General features: G+C 38.1%; 1 protein-coding gene across 2 annotated transcripts in view; it reads right to left on the minus strand.

Annotated features, from left to right (window-relative positions):
- Positions 1–23,401, minus strand: part of RELN (reelin) — a 538,742-nt gene that overhangs the window by 120,211 nt on the left and 395,130 nt on the right. For both annotated transcript variants that reach the window (XM_024115956.1, XM_024115957.2), the window contains exons 21-22: positions 6,637–6,829; positions 5,613–5,725 (exon numbers count right to left, since the gene is read on the minus strand). In XM_024115956.1, the coding sequence (XP_023971724.1) occupies positions 5,613–5,725; positions 6,637–6,829 (306 nt within the window). The remainder of the gene's footprint in view (positions 1–5,612; positions 5,726–6,636; positions 6,830–23,401) is intronic.

Here is a 23,401-nt window from a genome sequence, read left to right on the forward strand (position 1 = left end):
TGCTAATCATCCACCATGAAGGAAAGCCTATTTTGTATATACCTCAATCTTAATTTATTTGAGACTAAATTTAGTTAATTAATTTGTATTTTAAAGAAAAACACAGTATCAGATTTTTGTTGTTGTTGCACAGGGATTTGATGCTCGGAAAAGAAAGGAAGTAAGACGATATTTTTTAAAAATAAAAATTTATAAGAAACTGTCTCTTTCACAGATGAAAATGCGCAGTGGTTAACTTAGAGTAATGCAGTTTCTTAAAATAAACGTATCAGTAGTTATTGGAAGACTTCCAGTTAGCTCTCAATATAAAACAAAAGTTTTGTTTGGAGGTATTGTTTTGAGGTTGAGGGGATGGGCTACAATGTACTATTTTACAAGTAAGAACATCTGGGTGCTAAATCCTGCTTCTTATTTCTGAAACATTAACTTGCTTGGGTTTCACCGACAAGCTGATGTTAAGTGGAGATAAAAACTTAAACAGTCCATTACACATAGAGAAACACTTGGGACCCTGATTCATCTAAACTACATATAAAGTCTAAAGAAGAGGATGTTTTGAGAGCAATGCCAAGAAGGTTTTCATTCACTGACTACCATAAAAAAATTCTTTTAAAATCACATATACTTTTCACCTCTAGGAACTTTCAGGGATCCATGATTAGTTCTTTCTGGTCAAAGCGCAAAAAAAAAAAGAAAACAAAAAGAATTTGCAGAATTAACGTGCACGCTCAGTTCCATTAATTAAACCCTCCCCAAGTACACTATCTACAGATACACTTGATCTTAATGGCTCTGAATGATCCATTAAAGTCTACTGCATCAATTACCCACATATTGAATACTCCCTAAGTACATACCAGGCTGTTAAAATCCAGACTAAGCCTTTACTGTTTATTTTACTAACTATCTGTGGCTGATAGGTTGCATTTTTATTCCTAGTAGGATGATTCCATGATTCACTGAGGTGCATCCAGTAGACACAGGTTAGCAGGATATCAGTGCTCTTCATGGTACATACAATGAGACAGATGCACCTCTTCTATGGTAATAGTTTATATTTGTAATCTAACAGCCATCACAATTTTCACAGTCCCATTAAGAAATGTTTTATAGAAAAGCCTACTATAAAAGTAGGTACATTATCTTAGAGCCCCACAGAAAACAAATAAATTAAGACGCATGCACCACTGTCATTTAAAGGAGAGATGACTATATTTCTTTCTTGTGTTAGTTTCTCCTTTACAACAAAGTGAATCAGTTATACATATACATATGTTCCCATATCTCTTCCCTCTTGCGTCTCCCTCCCTCCCATCCTCCCTATCCCACCCCTCTCGGTGGTCACAAAGCACAGAGTATATTTCTTTTAAGATTGATTACAATCCGAGTCAAGTCTAGGGTCACAGGTATCTACACTGTGAACTCCTTTGGGGACAGGGATATGTTTTTGTCTCAGTAGTTTGCACAGGAACAGAATAAAGTAAGTGTACAAAAATTGTCTGCTAAAAAATGAGCCGATGAGTAGATGGACAAGGCCAGGAAAGGGCAGTCTGTTTCTGACTTCTGTAGGTAACAGTGTGAAGAAAGTGCTAGGAGTCAGGCAACCCGTCCCCCAGGACCCTGGCTCTGCAATTTATCAGCTGTGTGATCTTTAGTGGGAAATTTAAGCCTTCAGGGGCTTCTAGTTCCTCACCTCTCAAATAAATAGATTGGGCAATCTGATTTCTAAGATCCCTTCCAGCTCAAAAATTTAATGATTGCTCTGGTGGTTTGTTGACCGAGGTGATAGTTTATTTTCTTTAGAGTCACATGCTTACATGAAACCCATGGCACACATTATTTTGAAGTTTTGATGTTTCAAACATTAAAATGGGGTTGGAGGGTTTCAGAACCTGACCTAGATTTCTCAGTTTATTTATGCTTCTAAACAGTCACATGTAAACACTCTCCAAATTCTTTTTATAAGTAAATTAATCCTTACATGTACCTATGAACTCTTGAAAAGATATTTCCTTAAGATAAAAAGCTTAAAAAGTGAATTATTCCATTTAAAGTGACAATCCACAGTTTCACGTGCTGATATTAATTAACAGAAAAGAAAGCAAAAGAGGTTGAATACTGGCTTCGTTTTTAGTGAGAAAAAAAAAATTAGTTGTGTGAGCAATCTCCAGCTGGTCACATGTGAGAACACAAGGTGTGATCTCACTGATTTGCAGCTGCATCACTGCTAAATATCACCCTCAATACAAATATTTAATTTGCCAATTTTCTCTTTCTCTCTCTCCCTTCCTCTTTCTCCCTGCCTCTGTCTCTCTCTCAAAACTAAGTATTCTTAGGAGGAAAATCTTGTGTACTTTGGATTGAGTCTGGAAATAGCACTACTGCTGTGTGGATCATGAAATGAAGTTGACCTATATTTAAAATTCAAACTATGGATTCTCAAAGGCAACAAAACTTGACAGTCTTTTATTTGATTTTTTTCCTCTTATAAACTTCTAGACTGAAATAAAATACCATTGAGTCATCTCTCGATAGTTAGGTAACTGAGGAATCTAGGTAAATGAAGCCTGGTTAAATTGTATTTTCTACCTTCAGAGTGACTGTAATTACATTTACCCAAATATCCTGAAACTCATTCAGTCATTAGGTGTTGATTTGTTCATGAAGTCAGCAACTGACAGCTGTTTGGGTCTCATTAGGCCCTGTTCTTATGTAAATGTCTCTCACAAAAACAAAATTAATTTTCACTGGGTAACAAATGTTCAGTTCGTATACAAAATAATTCCTTTGAGCAGGTGTATACATATTCAATATTCCACTCTAAGTTGTCCTATCTAGCATTATCTTCTAAAGTTAACAGATCTTTGACAGTGCAGACCACATTTGCTTGTCTACGTTCAATTTATAGCTGCATACGCTTGACAATCAAAACAGCAGAAGAAAGATTCATCAAAAGGAATATTGCTTCACACTAAACTGTACTTCCTTGCCCTAATGCTTGGGAAAAACATGCAATTTGCAAAAGCTTGAAATGCATATAATAAAGTTATCAAGAATGCCAAAGAGAATAAATGTACTTTATAGCAGAGCTTTAAAGCATTACAGATCTAAAAACACTGATAATAACCAGTTGAACACTATTTTTTTGAAATACTATAGCAATAATGTTTAGCTTATGTATTAGTCAGTAGAAATGTTAAAATAAATATCTTATCGGGTGGTTTGTTTTTAAGAAATATTTTTACTTTCTTTACCCAGGGCTTTGAAGGAAATTTGGAAAAGCAGAATTCAATTATTTACCTAAATGTACTTAAAGGCAAATTGTCAGAGAAATGATCTAGTAGATTTTTTTTTCAGTTTGTAAAAAAAGATGGTTTGTAATAAAACATCTCTTTAGTTCATCAAGGCACAGTGAATTGAAATTTATTTAATTTCCCAACATTTAATGAGCACCCCTACAACATGACAGGTTCTGTGTTAAAACTAAAGAGTTTAAGGATCAATATATTTCCTCTCAAGTGCTGAATAAACATTGACAAGAACCGGACCTTTTCTTACTATACTAAAACTTTCAACCCAGTGGTACTATCTTTTAAGCTAAGAAAATAATAATGCTACATACAATCTCAGTGTAAAAAAACCTGCAAAGGCCTTTTCGATAAAGGACGATACTTTTTGGATATTGCCTAAACTATATTAATTAAGAATAATAATTTAAAACATTTTTGGGAACAAAAGAACATCTCTAAAATACACTATCAGTATTATCTTGTCATCAAAATTTTGAAATTGTACCCCACATGTCAATGAATAAAAATCAGTGTTTTTTAAATAATGAGGGTAATATACTTAATGGCAAAATAATGGGGGCAAATTAAATAAAAGAAGCTCAGTAGCTTTGCACCAAGTATGACCAGTATTTCAATTGTTTGATGTGTCGCTTTTTATAATCTTGATAGATATGCTTGGAATATCATTGAAATTAAATAAAAATCTTGATTATATTCCCAGCAGTAGATATAAAAAAGTAGGATGTTAGAAAAAGTAGCAACTTGTTATACAAAGCATTAATAGAGTATCCAGGAAATGGCTCACAGTTGTATATAAAAAAATCTGTGGAAATGAAATTTCAGGCATTTTGTTCCAACTGACATAATGATGAATCCGTAAAAATAATCAAGGAGGCATTCTTCTATAATGTAGTAATTCAATCTTCAACTAAAGGAGGTATAATAATAATTCTAGGTAGTTATCTAACCAATTGTTTTTTTGTACAGCCTAACTTACATAAAATAGTCTGAGAAGGGTTGATTTAGTAATTTTCTTTACAAAAGGGGTCTTGGAAGGCAGATACCACAGAAAAATATAATTTTTGTCTCTTTTATGCTTTTTCTGCTCCACACATCACAGAATCTTAGAATTCCAGAACTGCCAGGGACCTTTGAAGATTGTCTAGTTCAACCTCTTCATCATACACATAAGGAGTCACGTTTGAAGAGGTTGTGAATGGCTAAAGCATGTAATCAGTAGAGATATACTGAGAACTCAGCCCTTCTAATTTCTAGTCAAAGGTTCTTTCCTGGGCAAACTGGTCCTATACCAGGGTTTAAATAGGACTCATAGTATTTAACTTTTCAACCCAAACCTCTTTTCTGAGCTCCAGATTCATAAGTCCAATTGGCTTCTTGACATTTCTGCTTGAGTAGATAAGTATCTCAAACTTCACATTACAAAACCTAAGAAGCACTATGTCTCTGAATTCTCTGCCCTAAATCCACTCCTCCAATCCCTCCCATCTCAGTCAGTGGTATTACCATCCAACAATGTTCCCAGGCCCAGACTTTAGAAACTGCTTTTGATTCTTCCATTTCTACCTCAGCCCCCATCTGGTCCATCAACAAGCCCTATTTGATTAAAATACATTTCACAAAAGATGTCTCTTTCCATGTTGTTACTAACATACTCCAAGCCACCTAAACATCTAATGCCTGGACCTCCCCCCTCCCCCCTGACACTGGTCTCCCTGTCTTCACTCTTTATCCTACAATCTATTCCTCACAAAGGCCTCAGAGTGATCAGTCTAACATGAAACAATGTAATATTTTGGGAAAATGTGCTTTTCTCTTTCATATTATCAAATGTTTAACTTTCTCCCTAGTTACTGAAGGCTTCTCCTTCCTGGGGGATGATTTCCATTGTTACTGAAAGAATGTGAATAGAGAAAAAGAGTGTATATTAAGTTTTTAAAAGAAAAAGAAGGGCTTTGAACTAAGAAAACAGCCTTGCAATCCAAACTGTCTTGACATAAGAGTTTTTAGATTCCTGTATCCTTCTCTTTTACATGTCAAACCCAAAGGAACTGGCTCACTGAATTTTCCCATAAACAGAAAAGTTGAGGCAAAAGGGAGATGAGAAAAAGCCAGGACAGTTTGGAAGCCAAACTTTCATTGGCTCTATTTTTCAAATATCCTAGGTATAAAAGAAAGATCTTTGGATGCTGAAAAAAAAGAATGCATCTTGCCACCTTGTGCTTAATTCTTTTTCATATTCGTCATGCTAAAAGAGATAGAAAAGTTAAAGTGACAGCCATATCTGAAGATGTCACCTCTTACCAAGTTTTCTGCGGAAGAAGCACTATGACTCTTCTCCACTGTGTGAACTCACTGGCATGGTAAATACTTGCTGATGTAAATTCCTGACAACTCGGCATACTTGGAAGGCATTCCTAAAAGAGAATCATGCAAAAGTTCAACTCAGCTTCTGTTTCCTCCAGGGCAATATGTTTACTCTTCTCAACGCAAGTGAAAAAGAACTTGGAGAAATCTAATGTTACAATCTTAACCATTTGTAACATGAATGCAATCTATAATTTGTCCTTCTGTGAAGCTAAAATATTTGGGAAATAATTTAAATGAGATCCCACAGTGGAATTAAATGTCTTCCAATTCTCACATGGAAGAACAGAAAATGGATTAGGATCCATTTTTTGGCCTATTAGCATAACATTGGCATTTGGTAAAATTATCCTATTCACTACGTATTTATGCATTTATTGCAATATCAGATCACCAGTATGTATATATAAAGAAGTACATTTTATTCCAAGAAACTGGAATTATGTATTTCTTTTTTATTTTTTAAAACAAGAGATACCATATTCTTAATATGATCTGCCTGCAGGTGAAGAAACTTAGAAAAGAACAGATGAAGACATCCTATAGGGAAAGAAGAAAGAGACATTTATAGAAAAAGAGAGCTAGAGAAAATAATGTTGAAAACACCATCCCAGTATATCTAGTACTGAAGACTTAGAAAAGAACAGATGAAGACATGCTATAGGGAAAAAAGAAAGAGACATTTATAGAAAAAGAGAGCTAGAGAAAATAATGTTGAAAACACCATCCCAGTATATCTAGTCCTGAAGTTATTCCCATTTTTAAAAATTTTCAATTGCCCTTTAGTATCTGATAATGCAGAATGTGGCATCCTTGTAATCCACCGCTGACTTGATGTCAATTCTGTTACAAATAACATTGTTCCTTTTCAACCAAACCTAAACTTTTAGAATTGCAATTCTTTGCTTCCTGTGTTAAAATGTGAAGGCTACCTATCACAAACTTTAGAAAAAATACTTACCTCTTGTACGAGGTGCCAGGTGAGGCCATGGTTGGTTGAATACTCTAGTTTCACCTGGTTGTCCATGTGTGGAGTGTATTTCTGGCCACAGCCCATCACCAAGCTGAACTGAATCATATAGGATGCTCCTATCTGCATTGATTGTGTTTCCACATAGCGCATACTTGAGGCAAGTTTAGAATCTCCTGTAAAACTGAAAGACAGAGGTGGAAATCAGAAAATTAAAAACAGCAATATATTAGGGAAAAATTAAGCTCTTCGTTTCATATCATACATCAAAATAGTTTCATTTTACTTATTTAAACCTTGCCAAGCTCTAGAATGGATTTTAGTTAATCTAAAAAAGGCAATTTGAGGGCTTCTCTGGTGGCACAGTGGTTAAGAATTCGCCTGCCAATGTAGGAGACATGGTTCGAGCTCTGGTCGGGGAAGACCCCACATGCCGCGGAGCAACTAAGCCCGTGCGCCACAACTACTTAGTCTGCCCTCTAGAGCCCATGAGCCAAAACTACCGAGCCCACGCACGCCTAGAGCCCGTGCTCTGCAACAAGAGAAGCCGCTGCAATGAGAAGCCCATGCACCACGACGAAGAGTAGCCCCGGCTCGCTGCAACTAGAGGAAGCCTGCGTGCAACAACAAAGACCCAATGCAGCCAAAAATAAATAAATAAATTTATTTAAAAAAAAAAATCTTAAAAAAGGCAATTTGAAACAATCTGCCTATCAAGGAAGCAATATTTTCTTTTAAGTTAATACCTACAGTTGTCAAATATATTTGAAAATGGGTACTCACTCATATACTGCTCATGAGTATAAACCCTTTGACTCATTTCTTGGAACCTATCTAAGAAAATAGTCCTAAATTCAAAAATAATTTTATAAAATATGATGAATATTGCAGGTTTACTCATAGTAGTAATTGGCAACCATTTAAATATCAAACTATAGGGAAAATGGAATGCTTTAGTAAATTGGTATAGTCACGACAGAGTGTCCATATTTCAAATATTTATTAAGGTTATATAATCAAATTAACGTGTATGTGAAAAAGTAAGTTTTAAAAAAATCCACAAAATGATGAATGAAGGAAATTCACCAGAATGTTTGCAGGGGCTGTTTGATGGTAGGAAATGGGACAATTGAAAACTTCTCATTTTTCTTATTTTCCAAATAGTCTTTAATGCTCAGCCATTAAATACTGAAAACATGATAATGTAGTTTTAATGGTGGTACCTCAACTTAAAAATTCCCACGTTTTACTTGTCTCAATTGAGTACTAGGTGATTATAAACTGCTTGAAGGCAGGCACAATTACTTTTTCAGAGAAAAGTGCTCAAGGAATTTATAACTTACCAGAGGAGATTAAAATATGGACATGTTTCACTGTAGTTAATATGGGTCAATGTAAATATTCCTAGGGCCAACCACACTGGGGTTTGTCTGCCACAGTACTTGGTACTGCCATTCTGAAGCAGGTCAAGTACCACTGTTCAACGGTAAGGGGGCTTAGCTGGCATAGACAAAGGAGAGAATGCAATACTCCATGAAATCTTTGAGGCATTTAATATTTTTTCTTAATTCCCCTTTGCTGAATCAGCAAAATAAGAAGTTACTACTCTGACTTGCTTCTCTTGCAGAGTTTAAGATGTTATTTAAAGATGGAATTTTGTCCATATGGAAGATCATCATGGGTCTGGGCTCAAGGTTATAAAATTTAAGAAGCGTTTTCCACACAATGACTAATTACTGTTTAACTAAGTTTTAAACACTTGAACAACAAATAGAGTAATAAAATGTAAGAGCCCCAATCTCTGCTTTAGTGTACTATTCATAAATGAAGGGAAAAGTCTTATTTAGTACTGCTAGGCTTACAAATCCAGTGCTACAACGTGTTTGTTGCTATTATGAAGATGCCCACCAGTTGCTGAGTTAGGCCTATATCCTAAGACAGTGCTAAGCACGATACCCATATTACAATACATCCTTACAATAACTCTATGAAGTAGGAACAATTACCTCTAGTTAACAAATAAGGAAATGGGGACAGTAAATGGTAGAGACTCAATGAGAAATCAGCTTTGCCTGACTCCAAAACCTCTCAACCAATACACTATCTCTTTGTCCTTCTATTACTCTAAGATGGAGAAGAAAACACTGTAGTTTTGAATAATTTTCATTTATACTTAATTTAAAAATCGTTAACTTTCTGTTACTATGCAATGATGCTCCGATGTTAGAGACGTAAAACCATGATTGCTGCTATGTGTTAGGGCATACAGGATGTGATCTAGAAAATATGAAGCTGGAGGATGCAGTTTTTAGCAATATTACAAAATAAATCAACATAGAGCAAAAATAATAGTAAGCTATATAGGCACAAACTCATCTATATAAATTCCAGAGTCTTTAAAACAGGCAAAAAAGTCCCAAATGCTTCTCCCTGTGAGAAATGAATGACGCTTTTTGTTTCAAGGGTTATATGCTTTCTACTACCCTTTATGAGAAAGGCAATCAGAGGCAGCCAACTAGGGTTCATTTAACGTTTTACTTTATGGTATGCGGGCCTCCCTCTGTTGTGGCCTCTCCCGTTGGGGAGCATAGGCTCCGGACGCGCAGGCTCGGCAGCCATGGCTCACGGGCCCAGCCGCTCCGCGGCATGTGGGATCCTCCCAGACCGGGGCGTGAACCCGGTTCCCCTGCATCGGCAGACGGACGCGCAACCACTGCGCCACCAGGGAAGCCCCTAACGTTTTACTTTAAAGGCACATATTCCCTGGGCATCTGGTAAAAAACCACAGAGTGCATGGAAGCACATGGGCTGAACGGTCTACAGGCCACACAGAGGCACTAAAACTTTCTCACTCGTGTCATGTACATTGTCTCTCCACCCCAGCATTTCTGAAATAATTTAAGATTATTTTCACAATCAGCTCCTTTTAAATTCCTCCCTTCTGAGATGGTTTAGTGTCCTGGCAATTCTACACAGATTCAGAAAGAAGTGCTACGGTTTGTAAATAGTGCCTGAACCCAAATTTCGCATAGTAACAAATTCACCATGAACTTGGTTGGAGAGAGGATGCGTTCAAACCTGAGAAGTGTGTGCTCTGTGAGCTACCCTGATGATAACGCTTTTAAAGGTGCCAAGACACCAAGAAAGAAACAAGACAAAAAGTTTATAAAAGGACAAGTTAAGAGGCTAAATGAGGACAGTTAAACAGTGACAATAAAATTCTTATTTAGCATGAATGTTTGTTCCACTGGTAGTTGTGGGCAGATATTGTTGGGTAGGCTGATCAGCTGCCATCCACAGCCCTTCTCTTCCCCAGTCACCTTGTAGTGATTGGTCTGGGGGGTGTCCACGTCCATCATAAGTTTCACCAATGAGACGTAAGTGAAAGATGCTAGGTGGGTATACTCGCTCAGCTTTAATATAAGCTTTTAAAAAAGAGACAGATGGAGTTGGCCGGCATGCTCTTTTGCCTGTTGCTCCTACTGTTTTCCTTCCTCCCTAACGGGGCAGCAGTCAGCCTATGAACAAATATTCAGTTGGAGCTCTTTGCTGAGATGGTGGAGTAGAAGGATGAAGAGAACATGGGTCCCTGATGGCCTTGTTAAGCTGCTTACCAGCCCTGGATTGCCAGTCCTAGGACTGCTTGTTACAAATGACAAATAAGCCTCTTCACTTTTGCTTATGCCATGGTCAGTCTTTTCTGGTTGTTTTTGTTACAACCTAGAGCTGAATGCATTTCTGATACACCTGCCATACTTCATGGTATTGCAGGATACATCTCCTGATGTCTTAATCTGAAGCAAAATAACCTAAGAAGATCACAGACGTCTGTGCCTTAAAATCTTTTTTTAAAAAAAATTAATTAATTAATTTATTTTTGGCTGTGTTGAGTCTTCGTTTCTGCGCGAGGGCTTTCTCTAGTTGCAGCGAGCGGGGGCCACTGTTCATCGCGGTGCGCGGGCCTCTCACTGTCGCGGCCTCTCTCGTTGCGGAGCACAAGCTCCAGACGCGCAGGCTCGGTAGTTGTATTTGTGCCTTAAAATCTTGACCATTCATAGAACAAGTTCACTCGATTGTTTATGATTTATTCAAGACTGGCTGAAAGCCAAGTGATATTAGGTCTGAGTTTTTCCTCCTGAATACTCTGATGTTCATACACAGATGGAATTTTAGGCGAGAGAACTTGAAAGACTGCAATCCTTTAATTTACAAAACTGCTCCTCTTTGCTGCTTGTCTAAGTCAAGATACATTTATAAAGGCAAAACTGAAACTGAACTTCTCTGTTGCAATCATAGAAACAGAAAAAAATATTCCACATCAGCATTTTGGGGAGAAATTCCAGAGACAGAATGCCTTGTGAATCGGAGGCTCAGTTCTATTCATGTTGATTTGCAAGAGTGCCTCAAAAATAAAGGAACAATAAAAAAGTGCTGCATCTAATTACAAGATTTAACGAGAGAATAGGGATAACTTTCCATTAGGACAAGCTTACCTCCCTGTGCCTTTTCATTTCCACCCCTAAGAAGGCTAGCAGGGTCTCTGTTATGACATGGGTAAGTGGATGACACCGTAATGTAACTCAAGCCTCCTTAGTCGTATCTTAGTCCAGAGTATAGGTCCTTCGCCTCCCCCTTCCTTGCTTAATCTCCGGTATTGCTGAGGATCTATTTTCCTGACCAGGCTGGAAGCCTCTCTGCAGGGAGAGGTCACATCTTGTTCATCTCTACATCCCTCACAGCACTCAGAGCCTTGTGCACCTCAAGAAGCACCTGGTGTTAGCGCACGACATCGTGGTTTTCTAACAGCTGGATTATTTCATTTGACCTCTGAGTGAAGACCATTTGGGAGATATCAGGGATCCTCAACATTGTATTACAGAGAAGGAAAACTGAGAGGTTGAGCTGCTGGCCTCCAGGGTCACACAGTTACTAAAAAACTAGAAACCAGGTCTTCTGATTTCTACTTTGATGTCCTTTCCACTATGTCACGCCTATCAAAGGCATGTAAAGAATGTTAAATAAAATGAGCACATGAGTGAGGTATTTCGATGGGAGAGAAGGCAAGTTTTCCAAAACCAGGGTTACTTAAATGCTGTAATGAACACAAACAAGGTTTTGAGGTTATCCTCACTTAAAGAAATTGCTCTTTCTGTGTTTGCCTAGAGCCTCATTCCCATCTCCAGAAAAAAGGCTCTTTTATATGAAAGGCAGATACATCTAACTAAACTAAACAGGAGAATACTCAGGCCACCAAGTTCTTTAAAAGCAAATTCATGTAAAACAGCCAAAACACCTAGCGACTGAGCCATTTTTGACAACTGATCCATCTCTTTCAGAATAGTTTGGTAAGTAAACAATGTGGCTGTAGTGTCACTACCCATGGGCCACAAGAGAAGACAACACACCAATATTTACATTTCTTAGAAATCTAAGCAGTATTCTGTCATTTTCAAGAATCCCATGGAATAGAACAGCTCTGCAGAACTCATTTTCAGAGAAGAAGAAGACCAACACAAAGGTGTTTTTAGTCTGATACTATTCGGAAGTTATGTTAATTTGCAGAAGGACATGTGAATGAATTTAAGCCCCTCCATCATCCTTTTTTGGGGGGTTTTGTTCTTGTAATCATCAAAAAATGTTTACTAGAGTTGACAGAAAAACTTGCTGATACTGTGGAATTAAAGGTGGCATTTAAACTCATTTGTTATTTCTATAATATTATGTCTCAAAACAGAAATAACCATGATTTTAGTGGATTGTATAAGTTTTACACTTATTGGAAAAAAAAATCTGACATTATAGAAGCATTTTTTTAAAAACTAAAAATTCACAATTCTACCTAGAGATGACCACTGCTAACATTTTAGTGTAAGTACTTCCAGACTTTCTTATGTTTACACACACACAAATACAGACACACTCACTTTTCTTTCTTTTAAAAAAATTATACAATTGTTAATAGTCCTGTTTTTTTCTTTCTACAAATTGTTTCATTGCCGTCTTTCCAGATTGAAATATATGGTAAGACACTGTCATTTTTAATGAATAAAGCCAATCTCCAATTATGGAAATCTTTGGAGGTTGTTTCTAATTTTCACTGTTATAAACAATGCTTCTATAATATGCATCCTTGTATATCTTTGTGTACTTGTCCAATTATTTTCTTAGGATAAATTCCTAGAAGTAGACTTACTTGGTCAAAGCAAAATTTAAAAGTTAGCACTTATTGCTAAGTTGCCCTTCAAAAAGGTTGTACAAAGTTACATTTACCAAAAATATTAACAACGACAGATGGAGCTGCTGATTCTCAACACATATCAACACTGAACATGCACAATATTTTTCATTTCAGCTACTCTATGCAGTCTTTTAATCTACATTTATTTGATTACTAGAGAAGTTAACATGCTATTTATGTTAACTATTCATTGCCTATTTGTAGTTTTTTTGGGTTGCCTTTTCATGTACTTTGTCCATTTTTACAGTTGGCATTTATCTTTTCCTTACTTATTCGTACAAGTTCTTCACATACTTGGGATAAATAGTCTGTCATATACATTGCAAATAGCCCCCTGCTCCCAATTTCTTGTCATGTTTTGTTTTCAGGGAGGTCAGCCCCCTGTCCAAAAAAACAAGTTTAAAAATTTCAAGCGCTGGAATATGTGACCTTAATGGGCCTTGCTTTTGGTGTCATGCATTATTGGTATCTATTAAGTCAGCCTCAGAGCCTAGTTCATAATCATTTTTTGCAAATGTCTAATGGACACGTGAAAGGGATTTGTATTTTTTATTTGTAGGGTAAATTTTTTTTTCTTTATCGATTAAACCACCCTTGTTATTTACCTCTCATACATTTCTCTAGGTCCTCACTTATTTTTTGTTTGCTTCATCCATCAAGGACTCAAACAAAATATTAACATCGCATTCTGGATTATGGTTGTTGTAATTTTCCCTCTGTGATTCTAACGGGTTTTGCATTATGCTCACCATTCTGTGGTATTCAGGGTGTGGAGGCCCCTCACTTTTCATATTCCTGTGGACATCTATCCCTCATGGCATCGCCTGTGTTACTGGTCTCTAGCCCCAGCTTCAGCCTTGAAGAGTTTAGTGGGACCAGGTGCGAGGATACACCCAACATTTTTCTTTTTTTTAACATCTTTATTGGAGTATAATTATTTAAAATGTTGTGTTAGATTCTGCTGTATAACAAAGAAAATCAGCTGTATGTATACATATGTTCCCATATCCCCTCCCTCTTGCGTCTCCCTCCCACCCTCCTTATCCCACCCCTCTAGGTGGTCACAGGGCACTGAGCTGATCTCCCGGTGCTATGTGGCTACTTCCCACTAGCTATCTATTTGACATTTGGTAGTGGATATATGTCAATGCTACTGGCTCACTTCATCCCAGCTTACCCTTCCCCCTCCCCATGTCCTCAAGTCCATTCTCTAAGTCTGCGTCTTTATTCCTGTCCTGCCCCTAGGTTCATCAGAACCATTTTTTTTTTTTAGATTCCATATATATGTGTTGGCATGCGGTATTTGCTTTTCTCTTTCTGACTTCACGCTGTATGACAGACTTTAGGTCCATCCACCTAAATACAAATAACTCAGTATCGTTTCTTTTTATGGCTAAGTAATATTCCATTGTATATATGTGCCACACCTTCTTTATCCATTCATCTGTCGATGGACACTTAGGTTGCTTCCATGTCCTGGCTATTGTAAATAGTGCTGAAATGAACATTATGGTACATGACTCTCTTTGAATTATGGTTTTCTCAGGGTATATGCTCATTAGTGGGATTGCTGGGTTGTATGGTAGTTCTATTTCTAGTTTTTAAGGAACCTCCATACTATTCTCCATAGTGGCTGTATCAATTTACATTCCCACCAACAGTGCAAGAGGGTTCCCTTTTCTCCACACCCTCTCCAGCATTTATTGTTTGTAGAGTTTTTGATGATGGCCATTCTGACCGGTTTGAGATGATATCTCATTGTGGTTTTGATTTGCATTTCTCTAATGATTAATGATGTTGTGCATTCTTTCATGTGTTTGTTGGCAATCTGTATATCTTCTTTGGAGAAATGTCTATTTAGGTCTTCTGCCCATTTTTGGATTGGGTTTTTCATTTTTTCTGTTATTGAGCTGCATGTTGCTTATAAATTTTGGAGATTAATCCTTTGTCAGTTGCTTCATTTGCAAATATTTTCTACCGTTCTGAGGGTTGCCATTTTGTCTTTCCTACTGTTTCCTTTGCTGTGCAAAAGCTTTTAAGATTCATTAGGTCCCATTTGTTTATTTTTGTTTTTATTTCCATTTCTCTAGGAGGTGGGTCAAAAAGGATCTTGCTGTGATTTATGTCATAGAGTGTTCTGCCTATGTTTTCCTCTAAGTTTTACAGTGACTGGTCTTACATTTAGGTCTTTAATCCATTTTGAGTTTATTTCTTTCTATGATGCTAGGGAGTGTTCTAATTTCATTCTTTTACCTGTAGTTGTCCAGTTTTCCCAGCAACACTTATCGAAGAGGCTGTCTTTTCTCCGTTGTATATTCTTGCCTCCTTTATCAAAAATAAGGTGACCATATGTGCATGGGTTTAATCTCTGGGCTCTCTGTCCTGTTCCATTGATCTATATTTCTGTTTTTGTGCCAGTACCATACTGCCTTGATTACTGTAGCTTTGCAGTATAGTCTGAAGTCCGGGAGCCTGATTCCTCCAGCTCCGTTTTTCTTTCTCAAGATTGCTTTGGCTATTCGGGGTATTTTGGGTTTCCATACATATTGTGAAATTTTTTGTTCTAGTTCTGTGAAAAATGCCATTGGTAGTTTGGTAGGGATTGCACTGAATCTGTAGATTACTTTGGGTAGTATAGTCATTTTCACATTGTTGACTCTTCCAATCCAAGAACATGGTATATCTCTCCATCTGTTTGTATCATCTTTAATTTCTTTCATCAGTGTCTTATAGTTTTCTGAGTAGAGGTCTTTTGTCTCCTTAGGTAGGTTTATTCCTAGGTATTTTATTCTTTTTGTTGCAGTGGTAAATGGGAGTGTTTCCTTCATTTCTCTTTCAGAGTTTTCATCATTAGTGTATAGGAATGCAAGAGAGTTCTGTGCATTAATTCTGTATCTTGATACTTTACCAAATTCATTGATTAGCTGTAGTAGTTTTCTGGTAGTATCTTTAGGATTCTCTATGTATAGTATCATGTCATCTGCAAACAGTGACAGCTTTACTTCTTCTTTTCTGATTTGGATTCCTTTTATTTCTTTTTCTTTGATTGCTGTGGCTAAAACTTCCAAAACTATGTTAAGTAATAGTGGTGAGAGTAGACAACTTTGTCTTGTTCCTGATCTTAGTGGAAATGGTTTCAGTTTTTCACCATTGAGAATGATGTTGGCTGTGGGTTTTTCATATTTGGCCTTTATTATGTTGAGGTAAGTTCCTTCTATACTTACTTTCTGGAGGGTTTTTTATCATAAATGGGTGTTGAATTTTGTCAAAAGCTTTTTCTCCATCTATTGAGATGATAATATGGTTTTTATCCTTCAATTTGTATATGGTTTATTACATTGATTGATTTGTGGATATTGAAGAATCCTTGCATTCCTGGAATAAACCCCACTTGATCATGGTGTATGATCCTTTTAATGCGCTGTTGGATTCTGTTTGCTAGTATTTTGTTGAGGATTTTTGCATCTATGTTCATCAGTAATATTGGCCTGTAGTTTTCTTTCTTTGTGACATCTTTGTCTGGTGTTGGTATCAGGGTGATGGTGGCCTGGTAGAATGAGTTTGGGAGTGTTCCTCCCTCTGCTATATTTGAAAAGAGTTTGAGAAGGATAGGTGTTAGCTCTTCTCTAAATGTTTGATATAATTCACCTGTGAAGCCTGGGCTTTTGTTTGTTGGAAGATTTTTAATTCAGTATCAATTTCAGTGCTTGTGATTGGTCTGTTCATATTTTCTATTTCTTCCTGGCTCAGTCTCAGAAGGTTGTGCTTTTCTAAGAATGTGTCCATTTCTTCCAGGTTGTCCAATTTATTGGCATATAGTTGCTTGTAGTAATCTCTCATGATCCTTTGTATTTCTGCAGTGTCAGTTGTTACTTCTTCTTCATGTCTAATTCTATTGATTTGAGGGTTCTCCAAGACTCAAGAAAAATCTTGATGAGTCTGGCTAATGGTTTATCAATTTTGTTTATCTTCTCAAAGAACAAGCTTTTCGTTTTATTGATCTTTGCTATCATTTACTTCATTTCTTTTTCATTTACTTCTGATCTGATGCTTATGATTTCTTTCCTTCTCCTAACTTTGGGGGTTTTTTGTTCTTCTTTCTCTATCTACTTAGGTGTAAGGTTAGGTTGGTTATTTGAGATGCTTCTTGTTTCTTGAGGTAGGATTGTATTGCTATAAACTTCCCTCTTAGAACTGCTTTTGCTGCATCCCATAGGTTTTGGGTCGTCGTGTTTTCTTGTCATTTGTTTCTAGGTATTTTTTGATTTCCTCTTTGATATCTTCAGTGATCTCTTGGTTATTTAGTAGCATATTGTTTAGCCTCCATGTGTTTGTATTTTTTAAAGACTTTTTCCTGTAATTGATATCTATTCTCATAGCGTTGTCATCAGAAAAGATACTTGATACAATTTCAATTTTCTTAAATTTACCAAGGTTTGATTTATGACCCAATATACGATCTATACTGGAGAATGTTTCATGAGCACTTAAGAAGAAAGTGTATTCCGTTGTTTTGGGATGAAATGTCTTATAAATATCAATTAAGTCCACCTTGGTTAATGTATCATTTAAAGATTGTGTTTCCTTATTTATTTTCATTTTGGATGATCTGTCCATTGGTGAAAGTGGGGTGTTAAAGGCCCCTACTATTATTGTGTTACTGTCGATTTCCCCTTTTATGGCCGTTAGCATTTGCCTTATGTATTGAGGTGCTCCTATGCTGGGTGCCTAAAAATTTACAAATGTTTTATCTTCTTCTTGGATTGATTCCTTGATCATTATGCAGTGTCCTTTTTTGTCTCTTGTAATAGTTTTTTTTTTTTTTTGTGGTATGCGGGCCTCCCTCCACTGTGGCCTCTCCCGTTGCGGAGCACAGGCCCCGGACGCGCAGGCCCAGCAGCCATGGCTCACGGGCCCAGCCGCTCCGCGGCATGCGGGATCCTCCCAGACCGGGGCGCGAACCCGGTTCCCCTGCATCGGCAGGCAGACGTGCAACCACTGCGCCACGAGGGAAGCCCCTCTTGTAATAGTTTTTATTTTAAAGTCTATTTTGTCTGATATGAGAATTGCTACTCCAGCTTTCTTCTGATTTCCATTTGCATGGAATATATTTTTCCACCTCCTCACTTTCAGTCTGTATGTGTCCCTAGGTCTGAAGTTGGTCTCTTGTAGACAGCATATATACGGGTCTTGCTTTTGTATCCATTCAGCCAATCTATGTCTTTTGGTGGGAGCATTTAATCCATTTACATTTAAGGTAATTATTGATATGTATGTTCCTATTACCATTTTCACTGTTTTGGGTTTGTCATTGTAGGTCTTTTCTTTCTCTTGTCTTTCCTGCCTACAGAAGTTCCTTTAGCATTTGTTGTAAAGCTGGTTTGCTGGTGCTGAATTGTCTTAACTTTTGCTTGTCTGTAAAGGTTTTAATTTCTCCATCAAATTTGAATGAGATCCTTGCCGGGTAAAGTAATCTTGGTTGTAGGTTTTTCCCTTTCATCACTATAAATATGTCCTGCCACTCCCTTCTGGCTTGCAGAGTTTCTGCTGAAAGATCAGCTGTTAACCTTATGGGGATTCCCTTGTAAGTTATTCGTTGCTTTTCCCTTGCTGCTTTTAATATATTTTGTTTGTATTTAATTTTTGATAGTTTGATTAATATGTGTCTTGGCGTGTTTCTCCTTGGATTTTCCTGTATGGGACTCTCTACACTTCCTGGACTTGCTTGACGATTTCTATTCCCATGTTAGTGAAGTTTTCAACTATAATCTCTTCAAATATTTTCTCAGACCCTTTCTTTTTCTCTTCTTCTTCTTGGACCCCTATAATTTGAATGTGTTGGTGCATTTAGTGTTGTCCCAGAGGTCTCTCTGAGACTGTCCTCAATTCTTTTCATTCTTTTTTCTTCTCTGTTGTAGTTATTTCCACTATTTTATCTTCCAGTTCACTGATCTGTTCTTCTGCCTCAGTTATTCTGCTACTGATTTAGTTTTTAATTTCATTTATTGTGTTGTTCATCATTGTTTGTTTGCTCTTTAGTTCTTCTAGGTCCTTGTTAAACGTTTCTTGTATTTTCTCCATTCTATTTCCAAGATTTTGGATCATCTTTACTATCATTACTCTGAATTCTTTTTCAGGTAGACTGCCTATTTCCTCTTCATTTGTTTGGTCTGGTGGGGTTTTAACTTGCCTCTTCATCTGCTGTGTGTTTCTCTGTCCTCTCATTTTGCTTAACTTACTGTGTTTGGGGTCTCCTTTTCCCAGGTTGCAGGTTCGTAGTTCCCGTTGTTTTTGGTGTCTGCCCCCAGTGGATAAGGCTGTTTCACTGGCTTGTGTAGGCTTCCTGGTGGAGGGGACTGGTGCCTGTATTGTGGTGGGTGGGGCTGGATCTTGTCTTTCTCGTGGGCAAGGCCGTGTCTGGTGGTGTGTTTTGGGGTGTCTGTGAGGTTAGTATGAATTTAGGCAGCCTCTCTGCTAATGGGTGGGGTTGTGTTCCTGTCTTGCCAGTTGTTTGGCATGGGGTGTCAAGCACTGGAGCTTGCTGGCTGTTGGGTGGAGCTGGGTCTCTGGGAGAGCTTTTGCCAGTTGATATTACGTGGGGCCTGGAGGTCTCTGGTGGTCCAATGTCCTGAACTTGGCTGTCCCACCTCAGAGCCTCAGGCCTGACACCCGGCTGGAGCACCAAGTCCCTGTCAGCCACACGGCTCTTGATGTCTGTTTTCCTTCCTGCTACTTTCCTTCTCCCCCTCACTTAGAATCCTTGGGCAGCCATCCTGTCATGGAGTCACCTAAGGGCTGGGCGTTGGGTCTTAGTAATACGGGGCGCTGGGTGCTCCCCTTCTCTGCTCCGGAGCGCAGCGTCAGAGGTCTCAAGTGGCGTCTGAGGCCCAGGTTATGGCTTCCACCCAGATTTACATCTGGGTCCCCCCATGCAACTTTCACTCACTCCACTCTCATCAACAAACTTTCCTCCCACACCCCACTTCTTCCAGAAGCTCATTCAAGTTTCAAATTCCAAAAATGGTACAGCATTTTCTCTGTTACATTGCCTCGATCACTTCAATTAGGAGTTTAGAGAAAGAGTATGTAAAACATGTGGGGTTAACATATTGTATTCATATGACAGTATGAGTTATTAATTTTCCTCTTGTTTTCCTGACTACATTCTTTCCACCAGTTTCTCAACTGGAGTAATTCTCCATGTAAGAAATTTCTAGATACAAATTTATTTTATGACAATCTTTTTTTTTTTAAAAATAAATTTATTTATATATGTTTGGCTGTGTTGGGTCGTCATTGTTACACGCAGGCTTTCTCTAGTTGTGGTGAGTAGGGTCTACTTTCGTTGCGGTGTGTGGGCTTCTCATTGTAGTGGCTTCTCTTGTTGAGGAGCACGGGCTCTATGCATGCGGGCTTCACTAGTTGTGGCTCGTGGGCTCAGTCGTTGTGGTTCATGGGCTCTAGAACACAGGCTCAGTAGTTGTGGCACACAGGCTTAGTTGCTCCGCTGTATGTGGGATCTTCCCAGACCAGGGCTCAAACTTGTGTCTCCTGCATTGGCAGGTAGATTCTTAACCACTGTGCCACCAGGGAAGTCCCTGATAATCTTTTTTACTTACTTCAATCTATAGCTTTGAACAAATTTGAAATTTCTACATATAATGCATTTTGTCATGTATTTACTCAATAATTCGTTTTAAAAATCCTTATGGATTTCTAAGTGACTAAACCACTCTGTATTTATCTTGTTAGGCTGAATTGTCAATAGAAGATATTTTGGAATACATTGGCTTTTCAGCATGTATTTCAGGCTCCTTTTATACTTTTGTTCCTAGCATCTGATTTATTTTGCTTATTGTTACCATTCCTACTTAAAGTACATAGTTTATATTCTTTAGCTTCTTCAATGTCATTTCCATTTTCTCAGGTTGGAAATTTACACATGATTCTTCAAGTCAAGACTAACATTTTACTTTAAGCTATATGACGCTTAAATTGAGCTGCTTGGCTGCTGTTTCTTCAGCTTTTACAGGAAGCAGCCTCTTGGCAAACAAAACTCAGCAAAAAATTGGACACTTAGTAGCAGTTTTCTCTCAAGGATCAGATAACTTTCTGTGTGGGAGATAGAATAGGGGGGAATGTGTCACCTAGGTTAGACATTCAGGCTGTTGTACACAGTGGCTGTTACCACTGTACTCTCTTTCTAACCAGGTTGCACGCACCTACATGGGTGCTACGTGAGATTGGCAGATGACTCGCCTTTGTTGGGAGTCCAGAGGTCCATCTGCACCCCAGTCACCCACCTTTGTCTCCTGTGAAACTAGCTCAATTCTCCCAAACCCTACATGCCAGCAGCTAATTCCAATAACTTTAAAAAAAATCTAGTTTTAACATTTATAGAAATTTAAAAAGTTTACAGAAATTTGTTGGTGAGGTAATGCTTTCAAAGATATCTGTCAAGTCTCAGCTGAATCTTCTTTTTGTCCACCTCACAGCAGTTTTAGGAAATGTTCAGCAGCTGGAAGTAAACTGCGGCAGAAAAAGGGAAATGTCTGCACAGTCGTTTCGCTTAAAAGTCAGAGGGGGAGTCAGCATGAAGCACAGCCTGGGCTTCGGCCCCCAAAGAGAAGCAGAGAGAGAAAGGGAGACAAAGGGCCAGAAAGGGGACAGACTATCAGAGAGCGGGGAGATCAAGGACCCAGGGGAAAATAGCTCCTCTCATCTCTCATAATGCCTGCCAGTCTCTTGCCAGGAACCTGTGGGTGTGTGAGTAGTGAAGTTGTCAGGGACCCAACAAGACTGCCCTCCTCTTCTGGCGGGAGGAGAGGAATCAGAGAAGCTTTAGCTGTTTCCAGCCTCTGTTAATAACTTCACCTCATCTCAGATCTTTGGCTATCCAGAACCTCCTTCCTCCTGTTATTCTTACATTGCATCCATACTAACTTCAGAACCAATTTTGGTTGAAATGAACTTACCCAATCCATATTTACACTGCTTATAATTAGGGCTTGCCTTTTCAGCACAATCCTGTTGTCTCTGTCATCCCTTTCCTGTTTCCTCTTGCACCTCACTCCCTTTCAGGAAGGAACACACTGGCCCATGTAGTTAGGCCTGAGAGCCCTGAATGAAAATGTTTAGCTTGGAGGGAAGAGGTGAGGCCAGAGAGCAAGATACATGAGGAATCTTTGAAATTCTCTTTCTTTATCCTTCCAACTATGTGCAGCCATATAGCGTGTACTAACTTAGTTACTACTGAAGCAGGGCCATATTAAGACTTTTATAGGACTTTGACACTTTTAATTTTGGAAACTCCATCACACATCATGGCAAACATATTAAAATGCACCCATGTCTCACATTACATATGTATTTTTTGTTGCAAAAACCTTCAAGTGGATTTTATAATTTTGCCTTTAAATTTTATTTGGCTACTGGTAATGCAGGGAATATACATTTGCCTATGATTTCTCAACATACTCAAGAATCTGACCAAAAAATTATTTCTAATAGCATCAAATTTCATGCATATTTAAATTTAGCAATTAATGGGGTTGGCATATGTTCTGTTTTGTAGATATTTAATTTAAATTTATTCATTTTAGTTTTGCAATTTTCTTTTCATATTTTTGAAACAATATTCATTTTCCAAGACCCTGGACTTCTTCCAGTTCTCTGGAAAACTTGGAGGCCTGGCACTGAGGCTAATGAAGGAACTTCCTAGGAAGAGGCATAGGCAATGCAAAGGTGCTGGGAGAGGAAAGAGCTTGGCTCGTTGGGGTAGAGTAGGAAGAACGATGTGGTTGGGCAGGATTGAGCGAAAGGCAGGGAGGTAGGAGACGCTGACCAGGTCAGGCCACCCAAGGCCTACCATGAAGCTTTGTGAACCACCGTCTGTAGAAAGTAACTACCTCAGCCTATTAAATTTCTTTTTCAATGAGCCAGACATACCTTGAATCTAGATCATGAAAGGCAGATTTCTGTTATTAATTTGTTTAGTGGTACGTTCTCCTACTTCTGAAATCTCACTTAGCCGCTTAGTCCAAAGGGAGATTTTTAGGAAAATCTAACTTTGGAGAAATAAATGACTCAAAAGTCAACCTTTTGGACATGAATCTGGGAACATGGCCATTTTATTCATTCCTTTGGCAGGTCCTAAGCCTCTGTTCTCCAATATATATTTTCAAGTGGTGCATCAGCCTGTTCCTTGCAACACTGTAAGAATATGTGGATGACACTACTGGCCTCTGAGCTGAGCTCCTTCTACTGCTTCTCCTATTACCCTTACCACCTATGCTCACACAGCAGTTACAATTATATTAAAAATATGATTACATCATTCCCTTGCTTCAAATTATTTACTGGATTCCCGTAACACTTAAAATAAAATCCAAAGTCTCTCTGTTGCTCTATAAGGCCCTAACATAATCTATCAATAGTTCCTTGCTTGCCTCAGGACCTATGCTCTTGCTGCTTCTGCCTGTAATGATTTCCTTGCACACTTTCACATCAGTGTTTCTT

This window comes from Physeter macrocephalus, chromosome 5 (assembly GCF_002837175.3).
Source record: "Physeter macrocephalus isolate SW-GA chromosome 5, ASM283717v5, whole genome shotgun sequence".
NCBI classification, from domain to species: Eukaryota; Metazoa; Chordata; class Mammalia; order Artiodactyla; family Physeteridae; genus Physeter; species Physeter macrocephalus.